Source organism: Podarcis filfolensis (assembly GCF_964270895.1).
Source record: "Podarcis filfolensis genome assembly, chromosome: 17".
In the NCBI taxonomy this organism is placed as follows: Eukaryota; Metazoa; Chordata; class Lepidosauria; order Squamata; family Lacertidae; genus Podarcis; species Podarcis filfolensis.
The window spans coordinates 33,457,830-33,470,812 of record NC_139621.1 but is presented as its reverse complement, the minus strand read 5'-3'; the positions used below and the strand labels follow the sequence as shown (position 1 = coordinate 33,470,812).

Here is a 12,983-nt window from a genome sequence, read left to right as displayed (position 1 = left end):
GCATATATCTTGCAGGCATAACTGCTGCTTTTGGGGAGGGTACTATTCTGTCTGCCAACTGAGGTCTATCGTTTCCTGCTTAATCCTTAAGAGTGGGAAATGGGAGTAGGGTATCAGCTAAGCTCTGCCTTGAAGGTTTCTGATTTAAGCACAAATATGACCATACCTAGCAGCACACAACAACCACAAGCTGATTGATTTCCTCTGACAGTTGGTATCCTGGAAACCTTGTTCCCTGTGCAGAAATGACTATAGAAGTTAAGAGGTGCAATTTTGTTTATAGGCCTCTCACAGACTATTTAAACCTCGGGTTAAAAGTGCTAGTTTTAATAGGGAATAAGTAGGCATAAGGGAAATGTGAGACACTGAAGTAAGGATTTAGTCTTTTCTTCATTTGCATAGCAGTACACAACATATCTGTGACTTACATATTTTTAACCACAGACATTAAAATATAAACTCTTGTGATTTCATTGTTTGCAGCAATGAGATAAAAAGTATAAAAAGTATTATTGTGGCTAGCACCTGGCTTGGAATAATAATTTTGTACAAGTTAATTTTCACTGTAGTTACAGTAAGGACATTATTCATCTGAATTAATATATATACCTTAGTTCATACAATAAAAAAATGGGTGAGAGGCTGTAGTCCAATGGCTTATTAGACCTGCTGGTCCAGTTGTAATTTTGTGGACAGAGTAAGATTACATTTATTTTCTTTGGATCTGCTGGTGAAAGTGAATAGAGCTATGTCAAACTCTGCAGTTCTGTTCTCATTTGGTAGAAGGTCTAACTACATTGTGCAGTATGATGTTATTACAACTTACATTGGTTGGAGCTTCTTTCCCCAATGTGCACTTTGATAAGAGTTAACCAAACTCAGTTTTGACAGCCCTGTCCATGTTGCAAAGCAGGAGAGCTACTTGGTACAGGCTGGTTGGGGTAAGAGCCAAGCTGTAGATCAACGTGCCCTTGATCTTGAGATTTCACCCACCTGTTTACCTAGATGCTGGTTTCCTTTCCTATGAGCATAGGTACCATTTCAAATTTTAGAAGGGCTATCAATAAAGATCCAAAACCTAGCAGCTAAATTCCTGTAATAGCAATGCAGTGTTGCTGAAATGCTGTTGTAACACATTTGTGATACAACACTGGCCTATTTGTTGGTACACAGCATTCTGAGCATTTATATGTCGATATTTAATTAGTGGATTTGATTGTAACACATGCAGAATAAGAATAAATACTGAGAGGTAAATTACTGGAGCTGAATCTGAATAGTGTCTCAGTTCTTTAACTAAAAGAAATTGCATTTCATTGCTACCCAACTTCAGCACATAGTTTATGTACTCTTAATGTTTTACTTAAAAAAATTAATAGCAACTCAAAGTAGTTATGATTTCTTTCCCTAGACGCGGCACCAGCGTGGTGATACACACCCATTAACTCTGGAAGAAATATTGGATGAAACACAGCACCTAGATATTGGACTGAAGCAGAAACAATGGTTAATGAGTGAGGTAACGAAAGCAACTATTCAAACTTCTAAGATAAGGCCAGTTCAAATAAGCATTTTTATCAAATATTAACTCATATTGTTCAGTAATCGTATGGCTGTAAGAAGCTGTCATACAGAGCTTTAATGAGCTATCAAAAGAGACAAACTTACTAAGTTGTTAAATTACTCTTTGGTAAATATTGGTTCAAGTTATTGTGAATATATTTTCTGAAATGTTTAATATTACATTTCCCCTAAAAACTTGATGTCTAAATGCTATCTAATGTGAATGCATCACGTTAAAAAAGCTGTGGCACTCTTCAAAGCATGTACATTTGTTAGCATAAATTTCCAGTTCATATTGTGTGTATGCTAATTGTGGAATAGTTTTAATGTTGAGTGCTTTATAGTAATAAAAGCTTAAAAGATCTGCATTTATTTATTTAAATGTGGATTCTCAAATGTTACAATTGCAGGCATATTTTACTTTCACATACTATAATATTTCCCTTTGGCTCTACAAGATGCCATCACTTTTAAACAGTAATTAAATGTTTAGCAAAGTCTAAACATAATCTGTTCTTGACTAGACATGTGCTAGCAAAATAAAACTGCGGCTTGTTGCCATATAACACACCTCCACCCACCTACTCTGAAACACCTGCCTTTCCCTATTGGTTCCAACAGAGTATGCAAGCTGTTCATCTTCATGCTCTTCTTCCAGCAGGGACATTCTGAGTGAACCAGGGTCTTCAGGTCACCATCAGTACTATTCAGTAGCAACTTGACTTGGCCAGAGTGGGCCTTGCTTTGGGCAGGGAAAATAGCTGGTGCTTGGAGGGGAGCTCCCACAGTCGGGTAAGAGAGGTCAGTGTCTCCTGGGACAATCGCCAAGCACCTTCATCCCCAGGCTTATGAGCACTTCAACCATCCCTACCTGTGAGTGAGTTACCAAGATGCAGTTTTCTGAGAGACTCAACCATTTCAGCTTGACAAATGAAACAACGTGTGTGTGTCCCCCCCCTCACGAGCTGTTCTGGGGGTTCTCCCAACCCCCCCAGGGCCAATTTCATTGGGGTAGTGGTGAGAGTGTTTTCCTAGTATATTTTAGAGTTTACAAGCAGACACAGTCCTACTCGCCTCAAATTCATATTGCACAACACCCATGCTGAGAAGCAGAGATACTACAGAATAACTTTCCTTCAAGAAATCCTGGAAAGAGGCAAGGCCAGAGTGATGGCTCATTCAGAGACACACCAGGCAGCCTCCTGGGTAGGCACATAATTCTGCTTGATCTCTGCACTGACAGTGACTGAATATTCCAGTTGCTCGTGATGCCAAGACATCATGCAATTTACATAATCATTGGGTGGAAAGAGGCTGATCAGGTGAGTAATAGAGGCATGCAACATGAAGTTCCTACTTTGGGCCTTTAATTTATTGTGGCTCTTCAATATGCAGTTTTCTTCTGGTAGGCACTCCTGGTACATAATTTAGGAATTACTGTTTTAACAAAATGTATACAAAGCAAGTACATGGCATCTTCTGTAAAAAGCTGAAAACATGTATTTATATTACAGGCCCTTGTCAACAATCCCAAAATAGATGTTATAGATGGAAAATATGCTTTCAAGCCTAAGTACAATTTGAAAGACAAAAAGGCCCTGCTTCGGCTCTTGGATAAACATGACCAGCGAGGGCTAGGAGGAATACTTCTAGAAGATATTGAAGAAGGACTGCCTAATGCACAGAAAGCCATAAAAGTAAGCAACACTCCCTAGTTTCATGTTAGGAATTTGTTTTTCTTATTCTGCAAAAGCAAACTTGTAAATTGCTTTTACTTTTCAATAATATGCTACAGTTCAGAACAACTTGTGTGCACTATCTGGGCAAGGATCTATTTTTTTTCTGAGAGATACTCAGAAGCTTCCTCGACAATCCCGCCCCCCGCAAGTTCTTTCAGCTCCCCTGAGTTCTTACAAACACTGCTTAAAGGAGAAGATGGAAGAAAGTAGTGTACACAGCACCATTTTTTATTTTTAAATGAACTGGTACAAAACATCCACCCTTCTTTTTGAACTGCAGAGTTCAAAGAACAGTTTGGCAATTCAGTGTGGACAGCTTCTGGTAGAATTTAAAATAAAAATAAAAATCAGGGGTCAACCCTCTGAATCATAGCCATTGTTTTACTCATGCTAGCAAATCAGTATAAAAGGACCTTTGCAGTATTGATTCGGGGGCGGGGGGGGAGTTCAATGATACTTACTCCCAGGTAAGTCTGTATAGGATTCCAACCTAAATATACCAGTTTTACAAATGAGGAACTGATGCTGACAGAGAGTGAGTTCCTTAGGGTCCTCATCAGTTCAACTTGTGGTTGAGAATGCTTTTGAATTCTGGACTTCCTTTTAAAGAACCATGTTAGTACTTTAATGCTAAGCCAAAAGCTTAATACATACTCTTTTATTCACAAAACTACATTAAGTAACTGAATCACAGCAAAAGATTTTGCTATTTGTTTAGATCACTGATTTAGATCATCTGCCATCTTAAAGACTCCGAACATCTTACAACACAACATCTAGTGGACCACCTAATAAATCACTTTTTCTGAAAATTCCATTAATATTAACACATTTAATTATTAATAAATTTCTATACCACCCTATCGCCAAAGATCACAGGGTGGTTCGCAGCATAAAAATACAACATGAGAACACAAAATACATAAAAAACAAACAAACCAATAACTGTCTCCCCCAACACATTTAAAAGGCCATAGATCCGCCAGAGGCCTGTTCATTGAGAAATATTTTTGCCTGGCTCCTGAAGATATGCAATGAAGGTGCCAAGTGAGCCTTCTTGGGGAGAGCATTCCACAAATGGGGAGCCACTGCAGAAAAGGCCGGTTCTTGCGTTTCCACCCTCTGGACATCTCATGGAGGGAGCACACCTTCAAACAGCTCTTCCCCTAATGACAGGTGTTTTGAGAGCTGCCTGCAGTTTTGTGTGCTCATGTGATCATTGGTGCTAGATTTTTACCTAGCAGTGACATTCAGAGTGAACAGCTGGCTTCCAGCAGCTTTCCAGAATATATGTATATGTAGGCTGTGTTTATTAATATATATGATAGAGATGGGCTAACTCCCCCTCATAATTCATTGAATTAGTGACTAGAATTAGAGTGTTCTTCCTTTTGCTTCTACAACTATAAGTCAACAAACAATAAGACACACACATTAGAATTTAGGATTATTCACCTTTCCCTTGTTTATAAAAGTGAACACTGTGGGGATAAATAATTTGTATCTTTCAAAAATCTGTTATGTGAGTTACAAGATGTTTTGCCCATTCACAAAATGCCTGCAAATTTTGTTAATTGTTTATGTCATAGGCAAAATTAATGCAAGGATCCATCTCATATTTATTCTAAGTGAGTTCCAGTGTTGAGCATCCACACATATCTCTTAACAGATTCAGTTGTTGAGGATCTCAAAAGTACTGGAATTATCAATGCTTAAGTACACTTATGTTTCTGTGTTTACATTTGAGGCTTTAGGGGACCAGATCATCTTTGTTACACGTCCTGATAAGAAGAAAATTCTTTTCTACAATGATAAGAGCTGTCAGTTTACAGTGGATGAAGGTTGGTTTTCTAATTACAGCTATAAATATATGTATGTCTAGGGAAAGCATATTCTAGATATGGGTTTAGAATAGTTTATTACTGGGCTGTGAGACATTTGGTCAAGTGGATGTTGCTAGACTACAACTTTCATTATCACGGACAAGTGGCCGTGTTGTCTGGGGCTGATGTGAGCTGGAGTTCACCAAACCTGATGCCACACTCATGGTGTCAAATGTTAAAATGTCACTCGCGTGTCTCACTTCATCTGATGTTGTACAACTTGAACCTGAATGCTAATACATCTAATATTTAAATTCCAGAGCCTAAAATACTGAGCACACTCATCTTAGCAGTGTGCTGGATGTTGGAGACCCTTGAAAGCAGGTATCATGGTCTAGGGCAGGGTTTCCCAACCTTGGGTCTCCAGCTGTTTCTGGACTACAATTCCCATCATCACTGACCACTAATCCTGCTAGTTAGGGATGATGGGAGTTGTAGTCCAAAAGCAGCTGGCGAGCCAAGGTTTGGAAACACTGCTCTAGGGCCTTTTAGGCTCCCTTGCATACAGCCACATAGTCCCCCTGTCCTCTTATGAAAGGGAAACATGCAGGCAAAGATTCAGCTGGTACATGTAAACTTGTTACTTTATTCATAGGAAATAACGAATTGAGAGGAGGCAAGTATGAGCCATTACTTAAAAATTCTATCCCAGAAAAAAACAACCATAGTCAAGAGATTCGAGCAGCTTCTATGAGGAAAGCTAAAAGTGGTTGGGATTTTTTGTTAAGGCAATCTTAAGGGAGGAATACGGGAACAGGATTGTGCAGCCAGTGTAGAATTAAACCCTGTCCTCCTGTCCATCAGCGGACATCACCAGTGATGCCACCTGGTGTGTGTGTGTGGATTGGGGGAAATGGCCTTGCAGGCCAAATTGGACCTCCTGGGAGAGGGGCAAGTTTTCAGATAACTGCTGGGAATACACAGATGATAAGACTGTTCCCTACATATAGGAGTGATTGGTAGGCTTTTCATAAAGCCTTTTTCTCTCCTTCAAAATTTTATTTTAGAAGAATATGAGAGAAAATAATTTTAGATATGGCTAAGCTATGAATAAAGTGGGATTGTTCTGTTTTCTGAATGCTTTAGAGAAAGCATAGAAGCCATCCGGCATATGTAGTAATGTACTATTTTTATGTACTGTTTGATGATGATGTCATTTTTGTCCATTATGTGCTGCATTGTCATCACCATTATCATATTTTATTTATGAATTATCTAAATATAGTCGGTGTTGCACTTCTACCTGATGTTCAGTCTATTTAATCTCAATTCCTTTGCAATATGGGGTGTCAGTAATTTGAAACATGGTTGATTTTTAAGGCTTTATGTTTATTTTCAGATAACAAAATTGTAATTATTAGCTTAATGTTTAAATTTAATATCACATGATAGGATGAATGCATAGCTGTGTAAAATGTTTGTGAAAGGTTAGAGTCTTCATAATTTGATCTGTAGATGGCAGCATAATCTCACATTTGTAGTTTGCTTGTTCTGTTATGGAAATAATTGTGTATAAATTTTGTTTTGGAATCTGTCATGGTACATTAACAGTGTGTTTTTGTGACCTGTGATTTTATCATTTATCTGATTTTTTAAAGCTTAAACTCTGCTAAAAAGATACTGTACTTAATTCTTTCTTTCAGATATGAATAGTCAGCAACGGCTATCAAAGGATAACATATTACAGGCTTTATTTTAGAACAGTGGTTCCCAATTAGCTCAGTACTGTGGACCCCCTGTTTTTCAAAAGCCAAGCCATGAACCCCCTACTTTTGAAAATATTTATATCTGTATAGTAGTTTTTGTTATGTGAGTGGTGTTGCGAACCCGCTGGGTGGGTTACACAGACCCCTTGGGGTTCATGGACCACCAATTGGGAACCACTGTTTTAGACCATTACAAAATATATATCAAGTTGGCATACCCAATTCTTAAATACTAGAGCTTCCTTGATATAATGCCACATGTGAATGATAACTTTGTAGTGAGCTATTCTCTCCTTATAGATAGGCGAACGTATGGTTCCGGGAATCAGAAAATCAGGGCTGATAAGCATTTTCTGAACAGCTGGGACTTTTCTCTAGATCTGCATGCATCTTCCTGGCTTTTTTAGGGAATTGGCCTTCTCACAATTCCTTTTTTATTATTTCTGTTGTTATTATTAGGGTTTTCATGTTACTACAATAAAGCAGAACAATCCCTTATCCCTGCCCCCTCTACCCCCAGTTCTCCTCTGTTCCTCCCTCTGCTCTTGTGCTTTTCCAGTTACAGCATTTTCATTTCTGATGTTCAGTTGTTTGGTGTTCGGGTTTACATTTTCAGATAAGGATATGGGCCAATAAATGTCAGCGATGTTTGGGGTCCCAGATTAACAGTTGTTCAGTTAGAGAAGTTTCCATCCCTATGTTGTGCTCCCACTTCTTCAGGTTGTGAGTATTTTTCTGTGAAAGGTTCCAAAGCTGTGTTCCCAATTCTCTTGGAAACTAGACTTTTTATGTAGTTTATAGAGCAGCATTTTCTCATAGGCAGCTAGCTGTAGGAGAGGAGGTCTTGTATTCAGTTTTCCATATTTGGTGTGATCCAGCCTTTTCAGTGTTGGAGGGTTATGCATTTTGCTGCCTGTGTGACTTAGTGGAACCATCTATTCTGTATTTTCAATAATCCCCAGGTATGTAACCAAATAGGATGCTGGTACCTCCAATTATCAGGAATTTGTCCAGGACCAAATTAATTCCATTCCCAGAAGGTTTTGATTATTGGGTAGCTCCATAGTTGGTGGGTTAGGTGGGCTGCTTACTTCTCCAGCAGTCATCCATGGGTGTACTGCCCAAGCGTTTAAGGCATGCCAGTGTCCAGTGGGCCTGGAGGAGTGTTTGTTGTTGTTGTTGGATTAATCTCAGTCCAATGTCATGGGTGAATAGTTTAATGCCACTGTACATAGGACTTTTTCCCACTGTGCAGGTGTTAGGTGGGCTTCTATTTCTTTGTTCCGCTTGTGTCTAACTGGGTTAAGATTGAGGCTCAGTGCGTTACATATTAACGTGTATAAGCACTTAATTGAGTTTTCTCAAATGTGAAGGTATTCTGTTTGCAGAAGATATGGTTGCACTCAGTGCATCTGGGACAGATTTTGCTTGAATTCTCAGAATTGCTAGGCGGCTGCAGGAGGAAGGTTAGATTTTTGCAGAAGTGTCCCAAAGGTTTTTAATTCATTATTCCATGTTATGATCTGTGATCTGTCCTCTCCCAGATCAAGTTCATATGTTTTATGGAAGTGCTTCTTTTTTTAGGCAAAGTTATTCAAGTGTTTTCAACAGTGCTGTATTTCTGAGTTGTAAGAGTTCTGTATTCTGGTAGGCTTGTCCCCTGTTTCTTTTTCAATGCCAAAAATACCAGTATTTCACTTCCTATATTACAAATGTCTCAGCAAACACAAGAATTGCATTTACTGTCTTAGCAGCTTGTGAGACCTTATACAGTGCATTGTTGAATTTCATTTTTATTATGCCAGCTCATGAAGTCATCCATCTCACCCACATAATGCCCGTCTTTGTGTTTACAAACTGTTTGGGTTTGCAAAACCTACCACACTCCTCTCAGCCCAAGATTGCTGATCAAAATAATAAAAAACAAGTGAAGAACTGCAAAAACTTGAAAATGTATTCATTTCAAATACTTTCTCTTCTACCTTTTCCTTATTCAGTTTAATACACTCTGTAAACTACTTGCACACTCCGCTCACATGTCTCGCGTTCACCTCAGTTACGCAAACATTCACATACTGATTGGCTGATTCACCAGGCAGAGCTGCTGAGCTTGTGGCTGCTCCCCTTAGCTACTAACTTGATCACTAAGGGGGAGTGTAGCCCCATCAAGTACAGGTTGTATAGCTGAACCAAGATCAACAGAAACCTTAAGCAACAGTACTTCGGGTCAGACACGTGTGCCCTCACCAGGGGCCGGGCACGGAAGGCAAAGCAGCCTGCTGCGCCTGGCCAGCCCTCACCACTGAAGTGACACCAGCCATCAGAGTGACCGGCGCAGGGCTTGCTCGAGGAGGGCAGTGTCAGCAGCACTGCGCCCAGGGTAATTGCCCCGGAAGACCCTCCCCCCCACCACTACACTGCTGAGTCCTGCTGCCTTTTCTCAATTAAGCCTCAGTTTGTTAATCTCCAACTAGTTCCATTACTTTCATATTAAATCCAAATGAGGAAAAGTCACAGAGGATTTCCTTGGTTAGCATCACATCAAAAACATGAATGCTTGGTATATGTGGGAATACCCGAAATGGTTTCTGACTCGTGTTTTAGGGTTTTATTGATGGGTTGTGCACTGGGTCTGTTGACAGGCACTATCGAAGTTAATTACCATGGGATGAAGGGAAGTGGAATTGTACCAGTCACAGCCTTGATAAAGGCATTCCAGAAAAGCACTTAAAACGATATATGGAGGCAGGTTATCAGACCATTGCTGCTCTTTGAAGCTTTGGGGCTCTTCTTCATTTTCTGTGACCCATAGGTGAAGATAGCTTTTTGGTTTTAAAAGTGTGTTAAAAAAACAACATTAATGAGACTTGGATAGAAGCATGATGTATCTTTTGATTTGTTAATTGTTTCCTTTATGCTCAAACTAGTTGTTATAGGAAACATGTGTCTGCTGCCAACCCATCTCTCCCCAGCTGTACCTACAGAAGGAAAACACATGAGAACAATGCATTCTGTCTCCACTCCACCTCATTGTGGGAGATGTGGAGGCACCAAATGCAATGACTTCACATCACTTATCTTTCACTTGAAGTTACTGGGATGTCAGTGGGAGGAGATGCTGGTGCAGCAGCTGTCTAGTTTTAAGGCCACGTACATTAAAGAAAAATGTATGGTACCAATCATTAGAATCTACTGAACTGATACTCACTAAGCATAAGTGCATATGCATTTCTTATAAGGAAAAAGAAATTCTGAAAAGGTTGGGAGACTTTTCTGAAAGCAGATGTTCTGAAGTGACCCTTTAACCAGCTTCCAGGAGTGTTCATCATTGACCTTTCAATTCACTACTGTAATTTAAAACCTTATGGTTTGTCTGCCGTGTCATTGACAGTCTGGCAAAGCGGTTTTTCACACTGCTTAAAACTCTGCAACTTTTGAATTGTGAATGCAATGAGAAACATTTCCTATTTGTTTATCCAGTGCCGTGTCTAATTAAGTATTCTTATTTTGGCATTTTAGAATTTCAGAAACTGTGGAGGAGTGTTCCTGTGGATTCCATGGATGAAGAGAAGATAGAAGAGTATCTGAAACGCCAGGGAATTTCTTCCATGCAGGAGGCTGGACCAAAGAAAATAGTAAGAAAATTGCCACTTTTCCATGCTTTGCTCTAGTGTTGAGTCAGTTAAGGAGAACTTAATCTGGACAGAATTAATGCTTTGTTACCCTTAAAATAATCAGGTTACAGGACAACAATCAGTATTTGTCTTGCAACTAATAAATGAGGTAGTTGTCTTCCGCTTCTTCTCCCCAGGCCTCTTTGCCCTTCTCCTACCATTAGGTATGCTTGCCTGAGATCTGGCAAATGGTTACAGCAATTTGATCCCTTTATGGACTCAGTAAAATCCATTCTTTTTGCATGGTGCCATGACATTAGGGTTAGGCTTGATTATAAGATTAGTGCTGGGAACTTTTAAAGGTTATTCCTTATTTCACTATACCCGGGTCAAAATGTAGCATTTCTTTCATCCATGTACAGTCCTCATTTTGTTCAAAATCATTTATTATGACTATGTTACCATGTACATACATGGAGGTTTAAAGGAGAAATAATGAAGGGAGTGTGTTCAAAAGCTTTGAGCAAAGCACACACTTGTACCACCCATCAGCACACCTTCATGCATCCCCTCCCCTTTGCACTTTCCTTTCAAATCATGGAGGTCTGAAGAAGTGCGGGGAATTTGAAGGTGTGGTCCCACCCGCCCACTAGCTGATGTATGACATCAGGGGTGGTGTGGGTGTGACTCCCCCAAAATGGCCTCCATGGCCAAATAGGGGGTAGCCTGGAGGGCCACGATTGGTCTGCAGTCCAGAAGTTCCTCATTCCTGCACTAAGTCATGGTTTAGTGTTGGTGTGTTTCTCAGGCAATCAAATTCATGGAGAATTGATATTTCAACTTCCATTAGCCATGATAGGTAAAAATAAATTGTCATGTTCAGTGATATTGTGTTTCTGGTTATCAGGAGCCAGGGCATCCATCAGAGATAAGTATTACTGTCATGCCCTGTTTGTGAGCTTCTTGTTGTTGTTTAGTCGTTTAGTCGTGTCCGACTCTTCGTGACCCCATGGACCAGAGCACGCCAGGCACTCCTGCCTTCCATGGAGTTTTCTTGGCAGGGATACTAGAGTGGCTTGCCGGTTCCTGCTCCATGTGAGCTTCTTAGAGGTCCCCATCTGGCCACTGCTGGCAAGAGAGGATGCTGGGTTAGATAGGCCTTTGGTCTGATCCTGCAAGGCTGTTTGCAGAAAATGTTTTAACAGGATTATGATTATTCCTTATTTTTCCTTTTAGGCTCCAATTCAAAGGAGAAAGAAGCCTGCTTCTCAGAAGAAACGGAGGTTCAAGACTCACAATGACCATTTGGCTGGAGTTTTGAAGGATTACTCTGATGTGGTTCCGGGCAAGTAGAGGACCTTCTGGAAGAAACAGTTGTGAGCTTTGATGCAGATGCTCAGTAGCTCTGAGGGACAAGTGTCCTGTGTATAATGTTAAGTGGTTCTACCCCCTCCCAGTCCTGCAGCAGCCGAGAAGAACCAGCTCTTGAGATAAAGGATGAACTGTTCATCAAGATTTATCTTATTGGCTAATATGAACTTGGATCAGAGCTGTTCACTGTCAATAGACCTCTGGTATTGGAGTTAAATATATTCAGCATGTAGTGCCAAGGTTCGTATTCACCATTTAAGTCTTCTTTGAATAATTTTTTGAGGGTTCTGTGGGTATTTTCTTTTATTCATCGGGGTTGACTTAGAGATAAAATGGAATGTTTGTTTTATCTCTCAAGGAAACATGTTTATAATAAAATAATAGAAAGACAAGGCATTTCTTTTGGGGTATATTTCCTTGCCTGTTAACTGAACTACAATAAAAGCTTATGCTTTCTATCTTGCGGAAATAAAAATGAGTGGGGGTGGAAGTGTTAGGGTACAATTTAAAATGGTCCTCCATGTTCACAATGTATTTTTTTCATGGGTCATTCTCCTTATTTATTATTTCACAAAGACCCTGCAAACCTCCATTAAATTTTTAGTACAGAGTTTCACCCTGTGCCAGCAGCTCCACTCATATTATGCAGGGTAAGCAGTTTACTGGGTTGAGTCATTTCTACAGTTCAGCCTGTGTTGGAAAGCTGCATCTCATAGCCAGGCAAAACCAATCCCCAAAATCATTTTGTCTAGCATGCTATATCCATGCTAATAATAGGTTTTTATGTATTTTTATTTGTTTCCTCCAAGGAGCTCAGGGTGATGAATTATGGTTCTCCTTATCCTCATTTTATCCACATAACCCTGCAAGGGAGGTTAGGCTAAGAGACTGACTGGGCCAAAATCACCTGGAGAGCTTCATGGCCTCCAGCCTCCTCCTTGCATCTTAACTGCACTGTGAAAAGATGTGGACAAGGTGGCATTCTTTTTCTTTTTTTAAAAAAAGCATTGATCCACCTCAGGACTCAAAAAGTGTGTGTACGGAAGGTGAGGAATCAGGTATTCTTGCTTTCTCTAGCAATTTTTTACACTCTTCAGAGAGCAGGCA

At 39.9% G+C, this 12,983-nt stretch overlaps 1 protein-coding gene across 4 annotated transcripts in view; it reads left to right on the top strand.

The window, feature by feature from the left end:
• Positions 1-12,268, top strand: part of GTF2E2 (general transcription factor IIE subunit 2) — a 28,165-nt gene extending 15,897 nt beyond the window's left edge. For all 4 annotated transcript variants that reach the window (XM_083593937.1, XM_083593936.1, XM_083593938.1 and 1 more), the window contains 5 exons: positions 1,412-1,519; positions 3,078-3,260; positions 5,050-5,143; positions 10,411-10,526; positions 11,742-12,268. In XM_083593937.1, coding sequence (XP_083450063.1) covers positions 1,412-1,519; positions 3,078-3,260; positions 5,050-5,143; positions 10,411-10,526; positions 11,742-11,858 — 618 coding nt within the window. In that variant the 3' untranslated portion in view covers positions 11,859-12,268. The remainder of the gene's footprint in view (positions 1-1,411; positions 1,520-3,077; positions 3,261-5,049; positions 5,144-10,410; positions 10,527-11,741) is intronic.
• The last annotated feature ends 715 nt before the right edge of the window (positions 12,269-12,983 follow it).